This window comes from Protopterus annectens, chromosome 10.part0 (assembly GCF_019279795.1).
Source record: "Protopterus annectens isolate FY-2018-M chromosome 10.part0, PAN1.0, whole genome shotgun sequence".
Taxonomy (NCBI): Eukaryota; Metazoa; Chordata; order Ceratodontiformes; family Protopteridae; genus Protopterus; species Protopterus annectens.
This window is the reverse complement of record NC_056744.1, coordinates 197,264,146-197,279,401: the sequence shown is the minus strand read 5'-3', so window position 1 is coordinate 197,279,401 and position 15,256 is coordinate 197,264,146. Positions and strand designations below refer to the sequence as shown.

At 34.8% G+C, this 15,256-nt stretch overlaps 1 protein-coding gene across 1 annotated transcript in view; it reads left to right on the top strand.

Moving 5' to 3' along the window:
• The first annotated feature begins 6,313 nt into the window (after positions 1 to 6,313).
• LOC122814120 (vomeronasal type-2 receptor 116-like) overlaps positions 6,314 to 15,256 on the top strand; it is a 71,673-nt gene continuing 62,730 nt past the window's right edge. Inside the window, exons 1-2 of the mRNA XM_044086736.1 lie at positions 6,314 to 6,343; positions 10,412 to 10,639. Coding sequence (XP_043942671.1) covers positions 6,314 to 6,343; positions 10,412 to 10,639 — 258 coding nt within the window. The remainder of the gene's footprint in view (positions 6,344 to 10,411; positions 10,640 to 15,256) is intronic.

The window sequence follows — 15,256 nt, the reverse complement described above, 5'->3', positions numbered from 1 at the left end:
CCCAGGTATGGGGGTTAGACTAGCTAAAAACAATTTAGACTTTATTGCAACCACTTCTAAAGGTAATATTACACTTGGAGGTTATTTCAATTGTATCACAGATACAACAGAAACTACAAATTGGAAATCTCCTAGGCTATCGTCCTCAGCCAAACAATTAAAACATGGACAGAAATGTTTAAATTAAAGGAGACCTATAATGCTTTGGGACCAAATTCTTTACTTTTCTCACACCAGGCCTATAGGCATGACTCCCAAACTAGAATGGATAAAATGTATATCTCTCAAGATCTTTATTCTAAAATTTTGAGTTTTTCAATATAGCCATCTTGCTTTTCATATCATAACTCCCTTTTATTAGTAATTCACTTAGAATTCAGTGCTAGTTATTACTTCAAGGATTCCTTCATATATTACAAAAAATAAAGATTGTAAATCTTAGATAACTTCTGAACTCCAATTCTTTCTAGAGACTAATTACAAACCTGAAACAAACATAATTATGATCTGAGATTCTCTTAAGGCCTATTTATATGGGAAAACCATTAGGTGGTATGAAAATAAAATCAAAGAGTGGGACTCAGAGTTACAGCAACTCCAAAATCAAATCTTAGCTCTTAAATCTAATAAGAACTTAATTGTTATGGATAATAATAAGAAAATAGAAAAAGCAAATAAAAAATACAATGAAATATTATCTCATAAAACTAATTTAGCTATGGAAAGACTTATATTAAATTCGTATATTACTTCTCCAAAGCATCTCCATAACATATATATGAAAGTTAAGATACACTCAAACATTAATAATATTGATAGCATCTTTCATAAAGGAAAGAAAAAAAACTATCGGACATAGGTGACATTCTGGGGGCTTTTAATTATCACTATGCAGAACATCATAAAGATAAAACAAATACAAATGAATTTAAGAAATTATAAAATATAGTTTCCAGCATAAGAAGAATTCCTGAGGAATTAAAGCTAGATTTACAAAAAACTATTTCACAGAAGGAAATTATAGACAGGATTAAAAGAAATAAGTCTAATAAAGCATCTGGAATAGATGGCTTAGTTTTTGAAATTTATAGATTGTTCCCCTCTTCTATAATCTCTCTCCTACATAAAACCTTTTTTGAAGTTCAAACATTAGCAAAAAATCCTCATTCTTGGAGATATTCTCTAATTTTTCCTATATTAAAAGGGAATAAAGACCCTAATCATTGTAACTCCTATAGACCAATTTCTTTGTTAAATAGTGATTATAAACTATTTATGTCAATTATGGTCAACAGGTTGAAAATACCCATATCTAAAATAATTAAGGAAGACCAAACTGGTTTCATATATAATAGGCATACACAGGATAATATTAAAAGAGCATTAACATTAATAGATTATCTCAATAGAGGAAACCATGAAGCATCGAGAATAGGTCTAGACGTTCAAAAGGCCTTTGACTCCTTAAATTGGGATAATTTAATCAAAGTTTTACAGTTACTTGATATCCCCTCCCTTGTTTATAACACTTATAAAGAAAATCTATGAAAATAATCTAGCCTATGTCATAATAACTTCCTTTACTTCCAAAGCAATCCAAATTACCAGAGATACTAGACAAGGATGTCCTATGTCACCTATCCTATTTGCTGTAGCCATAGAAATAATTGCCATTTTAATACGTAACAAACCAAAGATAAGAGATATAGATATATATGATCAATATAGTTCCAAAATAATGATGTTTGCTGATAATGTCCTACTTACTTTACCCAACTCTAAAGAAGTGTTAGGTGAAGTGGATGTGGTAATACATTTTCAAAAAATCTCAGGACTCTTCTTCAACAAATCAAAATCAAAATATTTATTATTAAATAAAAAAAGGAGATACAGGTATCAGTTAATCATATTATTGGTAACCAAGTTTTACCTCTAGACTATTTAGGAATAGTCCTATTAAGAATATAGGGGACACTTTAAAGTTTAACTATGCCAAAACTATAGACTTAACCAAGACATTGATAAACAAATGGAATAATATGTTTATAACATTTGAAGATAGGTTACAACTGATAAAAATGGTTTTGTTACCTAAAATATTATATACAGCACAGGCTTTTATACCTCTACCAGAAAAAAAAATCTTAAAGAAATTACTTCAATTTTGATGAAATTCTTATGGTACCCTAAAATAAATAGAGTGGCATATACTCATCACATCAGAAAATGGGAACAAGGGGGTTAACATTCCTGGTGATTGAAACTTATATAAAGGCATCTATAATTAAAATAGTGATAAATTGGATAAATCCTAGATATTCTTCCACTTGGAAACAGTTACATTCCATAATATTAATGAATGAAAATTATTTATCAAAAATGCTTTAGTAACTGATAAAGATAAGATATGGCACTATTTAAGTTTAAACTTACAATATAATACAACAAAATTAACTAAACTAACACAGATAGATCATAGTTTTTATGTTTTTAGGCAATTCATTAACACAAACTTAGATATAAAACTGTGGTATAGATTTTTAATACCATTTACTATTACAAGAGACTTCCCTGATAAAACACATAGAGAGGTTTTTGGATCGTGGGAAAATAGGAATTTATTTTGTTGGCTGCGATGTATAGAAAATCAATAAGCTTTGAACACACAACATATATTGTCAACCTATGGGCTATCTCCTAATGACTGGTTAGTTCTACAGAGTATCAGAGCATACACTAAGGATCTGTGTAGAACAGTAAATAACTCATCCTTCAAAACCATACCGAAAATAATAATCTGGATTTTTGAAATCCTATATAATAAAACCAATATTAAGAATGAATTATCATATCTATATAACATTTGAATTGTTTATAAGACAACTCCTAAAGCTTCTTAATGTCAATATCTAACTAAAAAGTTTCAAGTATCATTATCAATGGAAGACATTAACATTTTACTTTCAGTCAAACTAACTTCCCATTCACAATTCTGGAGGATTTTTCAATGGAAATTTCTACACATATCCTTTTTGACACCTGAGAAACTTTCAAAAATAAACTCACCAAACAACAAGTTATGTTAGAGATGTCACCTGGCTACTAATGCAATACTGGTCACATGTTTTTTATAACTGTCATCATCATCTTCTTTCGGCTGTTCCCATTAGGGGTTGCCACAGCGGATCACCTGTTTCCATTTCTTCCTGTCCTCTGCATCTTGCTCTGTCACACCAACCACCAGCATGTCCTCTCTCACCACATCCATAAACCTTATCTTAGGCCTTCCTCTTTTCCTGTTACCTGGTAGCTTCATCCTTAGCATCTTTTTCCCAATATACTCCTCATCCCTTCTCAGCACATGTCCAAATCAATGTAATCTTGCCTCTCTGGCTTTGTCTCCAAACCTTCCAACCTGGGCTGACCCTCTAATATACTTATTCCTAATCCTGTACACCCTCATCACACCCCGTGCAAATCTTAACATCTTTAACTCTGCCACATCCAGCTCAAACTCCTGCCTTTTTGTCAATGCCACTGTCTCCAACCCATATAACATAGCTGGTCTCACTACCCTCTTGTAGACCTTCCCTTTCACTCTTACAGGTACTCATCTGTCACAAATCACCGCTGACACTCTTCTCCACCCACTCCATCCTGCCTGTACTCTCCACTTCACCTCTCTTCCACACTCACCATTACTCTGAACTATTGACCCCAAGTATTTAAACTCATCCACCTTCGCCACCTCTACTCCTTGCATCCTCACCATTCCTCTATCCTCCCTCTCATTCACACACATATATTCTGTCTTAGTCCTACTGACCTTCATTCCTCTTCTCTCTAGAGCATATCTCCATCTCTCCAGGGTGTCCTCCACCTGTTCCCTACTCTCACTACAGATCACAATGTCATCTGCAAACATCATAGTCCATGGGGACTTCTGTCTGATCTCGTCTGTCAACCTGTCCATCACCATTGCAAATAAGAAAGGGCTCAGAGCTGATCCTTGATGTAACCTCACCTCCACCTTAAACGCATCCGTCACTCCCACCGCAGACCTCACCGCTGTCACACTACCCTCGTAAATATCCTGTACCACTCTTACATACTTCTCTGACACTCCTGACTTCCTCATACAATACCACAACTCCTCTCTAGGCACCCTGTCATATGCTTTCTCCAAGTCTACAAAAACACAATGCAACTCCTTCTGACATCCTCTGTACTTCTCCATCAACACTCTCAGAGCAAACATCGCATCTGTAGTGCTCTTTCCCGGCATAAAACCATACTGCTGTTCACTAATCATCACATCCCTTCTTAATCTGGCTTCCACTACTCTTTCCCATAACTTCATGCTGTGACTGATCAATTTAATCCCTCTGTAGTTACTACAGCTCTGCACATCACCCTTAGTCTTAAAAATCGGTACCAAAACACGTTTTCTCCATTCCTCAAGCATCCTCTCACTTTCCAAGATTTCATTAAACAATCTGGTTAAAAACTCCACTGCCATTTCACCTAAACACCTCCATGCTTCCACAGGTATGTCATCTGGGTCAACAGCCTTTCCATTCTTCATTCTCTTCATACCTATCCTTACTTCCTCCTTGCTAATCCATTGTACTTCATGATTCACTATCCCTACATCATCCAACCTTCTCTCCCTCTCATTCTCCTCATTCATCAACCCCTCAAAATACTCTTTCCATCTCCTCAACACGCTCTCCTCGCTTGTGAGTATGTTTCCCTCATTATCTTTTATCATCTTTACTTGCTGCACATCTTTCCTAGCTCGGTCCCTCTGTCTAGCCAATCGGTACAGGTCCTTTTCTCCCTCCTTAGTGTCCAACCTTTCATACAACTCTTCATATGCCTTATCCTTAGCCTTCACCACCTCTCTCTTTGCCATGCACCTCATCTCCTTATACTCCTGTCTACTTTCTTCATCTCTCTGACAGTCCCACTTCTTCTTTGCCAACCTCTTTGCCTGTATACTCTTCTGTACTTCCTCATTCCACCACCATGTCTCCTTGTCATCCTTCCTCTGTCCCGATGTGATACCAAGCACCTTTCTAGCCGTCTCCCTTACTAGCTCTGCTGTAGTTACCCAGCTATTTGGTAACTCTTCACTGCCATCCAGTGCCTGTCTTAACTCATCCCTGAACTCCAGCTCACAATTACCCTTTTTCAATTTCCACCATTTGATCCTTGGTGCTTCCCTCACACTCCTCCTCCTCCTCTTCTTGATCACCAACATCATCCTACAAACCACCATCCTATGCTGCCTAACTACACTTTCTCCAGCCACCATTTTACAGTCTCCAATCTCCTTTAAACTGGCCCTCCTACATAAGATATAATCCACTTGTGTGCATCTTCCTCCACTCTTGTATGTCACCCTATGCTCCTCCCTCTTGTTAAAATACATATTCACCACAGCCATATCCATCCTTTTCACAAAATCCACTACCATCTGACCTTCTGCATTCGTTTTTTATAACTGTACTAATATTAAAACATATTGGAATGAGATTAACAATTTTTTTCAAGCAATTTATACAGGTATATTTGTTTTGACAAAGCTTTTAATTTTATTGACTGTAATTAATACTAATCATATGAAGAAAGATGACCTGTATTTGTTGTGGACAATGTTAACAATGGCCAAAAAATGTATAACCAGAAGATGGAACTCTAATGTAGCACCCACAATGGAGGAATTCCTATCATCACTGAAGAAATGCATACTAATGGAGAAAAGAACTTTTCCTAAGCCATTGGTTAATAATCCGTGGGGGAAAGTTTTGAATTTGATTGATACCTTACAGCTGGAATCAAACTCTTCCTAACAACTATAGTCAACATATTAAGTTATTATTTATTTACATATATCATTATCTACATCCTTTTTGTTAGTCTGAATGTAAATATGTAAATAATTATTGTGTTATTCCATCAAAATAAAAATCATTTGAGTAAAAAAAAAAAAGGGATAGAAAGTTGAGATAAACCATAGCAGAAATAAATAAACAATCTTTTATTCATTTATGTTTTGTTTATGTCTATAGAAGTATTACATTTTGAAAAATGAGTTGTAGTAAGAAAACAAGTTAACTTGTCTCAGGAAAAGTGGCATGAAAGGAAAAGTTGTAATGCTAGCTTATGCATAACTGAAAGATAAATCTGTGGAGCTTTGCCATTTACATTATTCCAGGATTCTCAGAGGCTAAATAGAAACAAGTGTCTCCTGCAGACATAGGAACTTATTAATCAAGGGCTAATTTTTAAGATGCAGAGATCATCAAACATGACCCATTTGCTGAATAGCAGTAGCAATGTAAGTAAAAAGATTGCAGTTCTGTCAGACTGCTTCTTATAACAGGAAGGTATAGGCCTATAAGGAAAAAGTGAGTGTTCTGGCAGCAGTGATTGATGAAGTGTTCAGAATCATTAAACAAGTAGAGATGAAAGGTATCAAACCCAGGACTAAAGGGTGAGACTCATTAGCTTATAGCTTTCATCTTCTATACTAAACTCTTGAACACACAGAGTTCTTTAAGGAGGAATTGCAAGCCTAAATAAACAGAACTCTTGTAACAACCATTGAGGTGCAGGTAATTGGGGAGCACTGTATTGTTCTGACCCAGGTTCTGTACAGTTCTGTGGGTGCTGCTGATGGAATGTCTACACTCTACACTGCAGTCTTTGGAAGTTATATATAAAACAAAACATGTGTTTGAATGCGTCTAAATAGTAAATAAAGAACACTGTAGTTCAATAGCATAAGGTTATAGACAGTAATTTAATGATATATATTATACAAAACATGGGAATGTGTTTTGGAATGTAAAAATCTGAAAATATGACATGCGACTATAATGTATAAGTAAGATGGAATGCAGGCATATCAATGTGACACTAACAAAAAAATCAGTTACTGGACTACACTACTAACTTCATGGTATATGAAGTGAAATCAATGCAGAGTATGAAACATGGAATCCTTATTAGGCCTATGGACTATTTGCTGTCCAAGGAAGCAAATACAAAAAGCAGATGTCCAGGCTATAGATGTAGCAAATAGTTGTCATCTCACAGCTGGTTTAAGTCTGCTGTGATGGTTGTTAGACATTGAATGAATTGTGAAGCTACTGCTCTATCTGCACGGGACATAAAGATTGCCATATTTCATCATGACATCTTCCTCTGTTAAAGAAAATCCAACCCTTTATTCACATATCATGCATTATGTTTACTGAATCCCAGCATCGATCCCTTCCCTCTTTAGGAAACTGAATCAGTGCTTTGATGTCCTGCAGTGACTCTTCCAGACAAAGCAATGTTGACTGATGCAAGGTCCACTGCATGTGGAACCACTCATGGGCTACAGCCTGAGATGACACAGTGCAGATTCCTATAATTTCAATGCTGCTGCTGCTAATTATTGTTTGCTCTTTTTACTTCATTTTGTAGTTCTTGTATTTGGATATGTTTTTGTTAATAACTTGTTTGTGTATGTACTTCACATAGATATCCTTAGTCACTTTACATAGTACACAGATTATAAACAAGTTGTATTACTCCACATTAGTGTTGTCTGCATACATTATTTGAAATGCATTTTTTATTACTTTTCCTGTACATGTGTTATTTCTCTGAACTTAATGCCATGCTAAACCTTTTCAGTTCAGAGTGTCCATTCCGAAATTAAATAGCTTATCAATCAAAAGTATTGCACTTTAGCTGTTGGGTATCTTAAGTGAATGAGTTGAGCATAATTGGGGTTTACACCTTGCATGAGTGGTGCATGGGGTTTGCTCAGCAATGAAAGAAATAATGTCCTAATCATGTCAGACAAGCAAACAAGTTTATATTTTTATTTTTACACAAACACCTGGAACCAAGAGTGGACACTGTTGCAATAAAGGCTGTCTTCCGAAATCACAACACCTCCAATAACTCCACCGATATACAAGGCTCAAAACGATAAAAATCCAACCAGTGATAATACAACAAAAACTTTTATTGTACACGTTGTTATTCACCGATTACGTATTGTTGTTGCTGTCTATACTACTGCCTTTAGCCACTGTTCAATAGATTCTATTGATTTTTATCGTTTTGAGCCTTGTATATCGGTGGAGTTATTGGAGGTGTTGTGATTTCGGAAGACAGCCTTTATTGCAACCGTGTCCACTCTTGGTTCCATATTTTTATTTTTATTTCTTTTTAGAGAATCTACTTTTTTTCTTGAATTACTGTGGGTTACCAGTAAGAAGCTCTTCGGCCAAGAGCTGAAATGCGTGTGATGCACCAAAACATGCTTCTTTCAAACGAAGCAGTATTTTCTCTGATCCAGTGGAGCACTTACCTTAGAGTTGGTTATGTTAAGTTTTTAGATAATGCAGGGTGGAGCAATCTGCATAATAAATGAATGAATGAATGAATAGATAACTAAATAAATAAAGTCTATACAAATCATTTTTGTGGCTAATCAATTTGTTGTGGCTTCTAATGATAGATTTTTCAATAAACTGTCATGGCTCCTGGGATCACATCAGTAAACAAGAATATTGTGTTTGGTCTGTCCTACTAGTAAACAAAGATAATTAATTAATAGAACAGGAACAGTTAAATAAGATTTACTACTATTTGTTTTTAAAGAAACAATTTTTGCATTAATGGAAGATCTAAACTCCTGTGCAAGGCATCACTTCATGAGCACCGTCCATTAAACACTGCTTTTTAGAAAAGATGTATATTCTGTGACTACAGGGAGTGAGGCATTTTACAGTGAATTGTTGGTGCTGCATATCATATTTTGCCTGATTTAAAGAAATTTTAGACAGTATATGTGAATACTCTGATTGAAGTAGCAGAGGTAACAATATGGGTGCAGGTGCAGCTTTTGTCAAATACTAAGAAGGCAAATTAAGTTCAAATTATTGTTATCAGTAAGAAATGTTCTTTGTAGTGATAATAGTCTGTGGATTCATAGTCTTTCAATAAATGCTATAATTTATTATTAATTCACACAAACTCAAAATGATATTTTTTGATAAATGTTCACAAACAAATGGTCATATCTTGGAAAATGTACAACACAGTCATGTATTTTGAGAACACTTTGGTTAACCAGACATAAGCTTTCGCATGACAGCAATATAATATTATCTGAGTGCATGTTTCTTTAGATATTTACAGAAATATAAAATATAGGCTTAGTTATACAATTAACAATACAAATAACACAGAATATCTCTCAAAATGTGCAACTTAAAGTGCAAATATCAAAGACAGTTTTCTTCAGCAACATCTAAGGTTTCACCAGATACCATGAAGCAGTTTGTAAGTTGCTTGTTTTTTTTAATATTAAATACATATGGAAATATTGCCTATTTTTATAATTACTAACAAAGAACTTAACAATATTGCAAGTACACTGTGATATAAATGGACATTGATGATTGATTTTACTGTCTCAAATCCATGGTATTTTACACCATTCTCCTCAATAGCTTGTAGGTCTCTCAGTTATAAAAGTGTGATCATAAATTTGAAAATATGAATAATAAGTGGCAAACAGTGATTCATTTCTCCACTGAAGGACATCCTAGATTAATAATCTTAGTGTATGTTTGTTAATGAATCCTTGCCTTTTCTAATATTGCCTGTCATTAGCTGGTAAGTCACTTACGTAAAGAAGCAATAACCAAAAAAGACCTGGATACCAAAAGCAGCTATGGGTTTTAACTGGAAGTACACAAAAAGGCACAATAGGCATGAGTGAGTTAAAATACCCTCCTCAACATATCACAAGCTAGAGAGCATGTGTTTTGTACTATATGTCTTGTATAATCACCAGGTTTTGTATAATCTCAAAACAGACACAGCAGGTGGATCACAGCTGCACAACTGACAGTCACTAGGCTAAAACAAAACAGTTTTGGAAAGACAAGATAGCCAATGGAAAACAAAACAAAACAAAACAAAACAAACAAACAGAAAAACATTAATGTAGTTTTTCTCCATTTGTGCTGGGGCCACCCTGAATCTCATTTTACTAATTACAATAGTGCTGTGGTGGTGGTAGTGATGATGGTGGTTTCACTGTTATCTTGTTTTAGATTCTAGAGTTTTTCAGCTAAGTAACTCTCAACAATCTGGATTCACTACCGCATTATCAACAATACTTGTATGATGCAATTTTGTTTTTGTAAGGCATGCCAGAAAAAAAGATGTTTCCAAGCTAATAAGAAATTGCTAAATTAACTGTCAATACCGGGAAAAGCCGAAAGAAGAAGAATACGTGTGTTGCTGAATTACGAACTTTTGACATCTATTTTAGTTTCATGATTGGTGTGCAATCTAATCAAATCTCTGCATGCTTGTTTTATACCTTCAGGTTCTCAGTTTTATAAAAAGTGTCCATTTTATGAATACAGCAGGGCAAGAGGTATATTTTGACATGAATGGTGATATGCCAAACCAGTATGACATCCAAAACTTTCAGTTTTTCTTGAATGGGACAAGTCGGAATGTAAAAGTAGGCTTCTTCAAGTCATGGGCCCCAACCGATGAGCAGATTCAAATAGATACAGCAGCCATTTTGTGGAATGATGGTGCTACAAAGGTTAGTGCAGCTGGTTAATAACAGAGAAATATTATTTTACATTGTTTGTGTTAATTACCATATTCTGTCTATATTTGCATATATAGTTGCTGTGAGCATTGTGGGTGACTAAAATGAAAGCGCCTAGATACATATTTCCCAATTCTAAGTTACTGAAATATATTTTTAAGCTTTCAGTACAATGAACTGGTGAATGATGAAGTGCTCAGTAGTATGTCAGCCTAATCCATGCAGATTACTGCATTTCCCATTTGCTTTTTCTTCTTCTTGCAGATAAAAAGACATTCCAGTTGTAGATGTACATTAAGGCCAGAGTATATTTTAATAAAGAGTACATAATTTCAGGCACTAAATGCATTTACTAACTGATAACATTCAAGAAAATACTAAAGTAGTTTTACAAGTGAACTACCTACTAAAATAACTTTTTATATTATAAGGGTTCATTTAATTAGTTAGGATCTCATCTGTGTTCATCATATATATATATATATATATATATATATATATATATATATATATATATATGTATTGCTTTATTTTTCCTCTGTTTTTCCAGAATATTCTTAACAGCAGCTGTATGGGATGAAATAAGCAATAATTTCAGGTGTCAATTCCCAAATCCAATACCCAATCTGAGAAATTTCCTAAGAAATGATAGACGGGTGTATCAAATGTATTTATAAACCAAGTATATTTAAATTGCCTAAAAGTTCTATCAGTCCCAAACTCAGTTATAAACAATTCCTTTTTTATTTGGTTTTAAAACAACAAATAAACAAATCATCAATTATAAAACAAACAAATAACTATTTACATAGGCCCATAGCTGATCAACACATCAATGTTATGCATCAACTTCTTCTTCTGGCTTTTCCCAGTTAGAGATCGCCACAGCGAATCACCTGTCTGCTCATGATTGGCAGTGGAGTTTTATAATGTCAAGTTACCAGCCCAGCACCCAACCTTCCACAGAAGGCACACACACACACAAGCACTCTTACCTAGGGCCAATTTAGAGTGTCCAATCCACCTACAGCATGTCTTTGGGATGTGGGAGGAAATTGGAGCACCCTGAGGAAACCCACACAACCACAGGGAGGACATGCAGACTCCGCACAGAAGGCACCCCAGCCGAGGATTGAACTGGAGAACCTCTTGTTGTGAGGCGACAATGCTAACCACTGCACCACCATAGCCAACCTGTTATGCATCAACAACAATTAATATTTTTCAAGCAAGTCTTTAAGTTTAACCCAAGATTTATGTGTAATATTAGAAGTTGTAAAATACTAAACAGACCAGCCAGAAGCTAAAGGTCCACTAATGCAGCAATTATATTAAACAAAAATATAGCAATGTGGACCACCAGGCTAAAAGATAAAACCTACTTTGTGTAATAATAAAAGGTTTTATCTTTTAGCCTGGTGGTCTACATTGCTATATTTTTGTTGAATATTAGAAGTTCTCATCTTTATATTATACAATTCAATACTTCCAACAAAGTTTGCCATACTAATAAATTCGGGTCAATATTAGAACATCGAAATCTCACAATTTCGAATGTTCTAACATCAACCCCTTTTCAGCGAATGCTGACAACATTGAATGTACAGACCAGCAAATTTTTTCCTAGGGAAAAATATTGCTCTTCTGAAACACATACACACAACACAAGCACACCAAACAAAAAGCAATCCACACACATACACCTTAAATCTTTCAGCTAACCCTACACTAAACTGTACAAACACCACTAACTATCCTCTTACCTTAACCCAAACCCTAACCCTAAGGGGTCTATATTAGAACATTGAGGTTGCAAACCTTCGAATGTTCTAATATTGAACCCTATGCAGCAAAAGCTTAAAATATCGAAGCAACAGAAAAACTAATTTTTTCCTAGGGAAAGAATTTGGTTGTCCATTTCTATTGGTTCGGTATTTCCAGCGCTGTGGTGGAAACATATGGGTTGGGTTCAGGTAATTGTACGATTGTGTGGATGTGAGGGTTAGGGCAGGTTAGGTGAGTTAGGGTTAGGGTGCAGGTTAGGTATGAGTGCGATTGTGTGGACGTGAGGGTTAGGGTGGGTTACGTGAGTTAGGGTTAGGGAGCGAGTGAGGTGAGTGTGTGATAGTGACAGACCTTAGGGTTAGGGTTTGGGTTAAGGTAAGTGGATAGTTAGTGGTGTGTGTATAGTTTAGTGTAGGGTTAGGTGTAAAATTTTAGGTGCATGTGTGTGGATTGCTGCTTGTTTGGTGTGCTTGTGTTGTATGTGTTTTGGAACAGCAATTTTTTTCCCTAGGAAAAAAATTGCTGTTCTGACAGTTCGAGATTGTAAGCTTTTGCTTACATAGGGTCGATTAATCACCGTTTGCTTTTTTAAGCAGTCGGTGATCTAATAAAGACCCACTCTAAGGTCCGACACTATCACACACTCACCTTACCCACGCCCTAACCCTAACTCACCTAACCCACTCTAACCCTCATGTCCACACAATCACACACATACCTAACCCGCGCCCTAACCCTAACTCACCTAACCCACCCTAAATCTCACGTCCTTGCAATCTTACACATATCTAACCTGCGCCCTAACCATAACTCACCTAACCCATGCCCAATCGCACACTTACCTGTACCCGATCCGTAACTTTCCACCACAGTGCTGAAAATAGTGCAACAACAGAAATGGACATCCAAATTCTTTCCCTAGGAAAAAAATTGGTTTTCTGTCATTTCACTATTTTCAGTGTTCGCTGAATAGGGGTCGATATTAGAAATTGTGAGATTTTGATGTTCTAATATAGACCCAATAAATTCAACACCTAAGGGTGTAACTTTACTTTTCCATTTTTTAGTAATAACTATTCTAGCTATAACAAGTATAGACCAAAGAAGAGACACTTGGGTTTTTGGAATTATCTCTGGAATCAGAGCATTGAATAAAGATAAAGATTTAGAAATATCATCATATAATTTATCTGACAGTAGAGCTTGAATAAAGTTATTAATTGCTTTCCAAAAAGGGGAGATGACTTGACATTCATATACCATATGTGTCCAATAAGCTATTATTTAACAATCACATCTCCAGCATTTATTTCTATTTGATTTATACATAATAGTAATTTTGTTAGGAGAGATAAAAGTGCTGCATAAAAACTTTCAAGTGAAAGTTTTCCAATATAATGAAGATGTAGTTTTATCTGTATATTTTAATAATAATTTATTGTATTCTTCAGAGAAGACTTCAATATTACTGTTTGAGGAGTAGTTTCAGTAGGAAGTGTCTAAATATGCAAAATCTAACTTAAGAATTGTATATATGTGTGACAAATATGGTTTCTTTTTCATTGTAATATTATTGATATTTATTAAGAATTCCAATAATTTGAGAACAATTTCTTATCTAGGTCAAATATATTATTTGCATCTGTATTCACAAAGTATCAAATATTTGTAAAATTAACCTGTTCTCAGAATCTTGATTGTATTTGGACATTATATTTTCAACAGTATATATATCAGTACGGTTTAAGGACTGATGTCAATAAATTAAATTGCTTTGTTGCTTCAATACTAGCATTTTGCTGAAGTTATGAGTTTCTAAGCAGTCATTTGTATATACAATTTGAAACATAGAAAATATTAAGTATTTAATACAATGGTTAGAATATGTGAAATTTTGGAAAGAAGAAATGGTGTTATTTAAACAGTGAATTTGAAAAGAGGGTATAATACCATTTACATTTCATAACTATATAAAACTATTAGGTACTATTTGTTTATGACTGTTTTTATATATTTATTATCTACTAATAATATTTCTTGTATTTGTTTCCATTTTGAATCATAAGATAAAGAATTTATCCACAACACTATAACTTTTACAATTGTTGAAGTAACGTGCAATTGAATGTCAGGGAATCCTATTCCACCATTATCCCCACTTTTTTGTGCCAATCAAAGGAAGCTCTTGGTTTATTAGGATGAAAAAAATAAATATATATATCTGGGTCTACTTGATATGGTCGACATTTCACAATGTCGAAATTCATATCGCCGAGACTATATGATCGACATTTGAAATGTCAAACATACAAGTAGAATAAAAAAACAAAAACAAACTTACCTTAACGCTGCTGGCAGGGGGGCTTTGCCCACCTGCACCCCCATGGGGGGCTCTGGCCCGCACACCCCCCGGAACTTAAATACACCGACTCTGAGATCGCACTACAGTGCAGAAGTGGAAATCTTTCCATTCCGCAAAGTAGGGAGTTGCTGGTTCCCCATGGTCAGCATTTAAAATGTCGATCATATGGTGTCGGCCATATGAATGTTGACATTGTGAAATATTGACCATTCGAAGAGGACCCAAAAATATATATATATATATATATATATATATATATATATATATATATATATATATATATATATGTGTGTGTGTGTGTGTGTGTGTGTATATTATATACGCATATATAACAATATGAAATCTTCAGCTATGGACAAAACTTTTAAAACAAATAAAAAATTACTTGATGATATAACCCTAAAACATTATTCCTACTTTGTTGAAAATGATGAACAAACTACCTCTCAAAGTCCCTATTA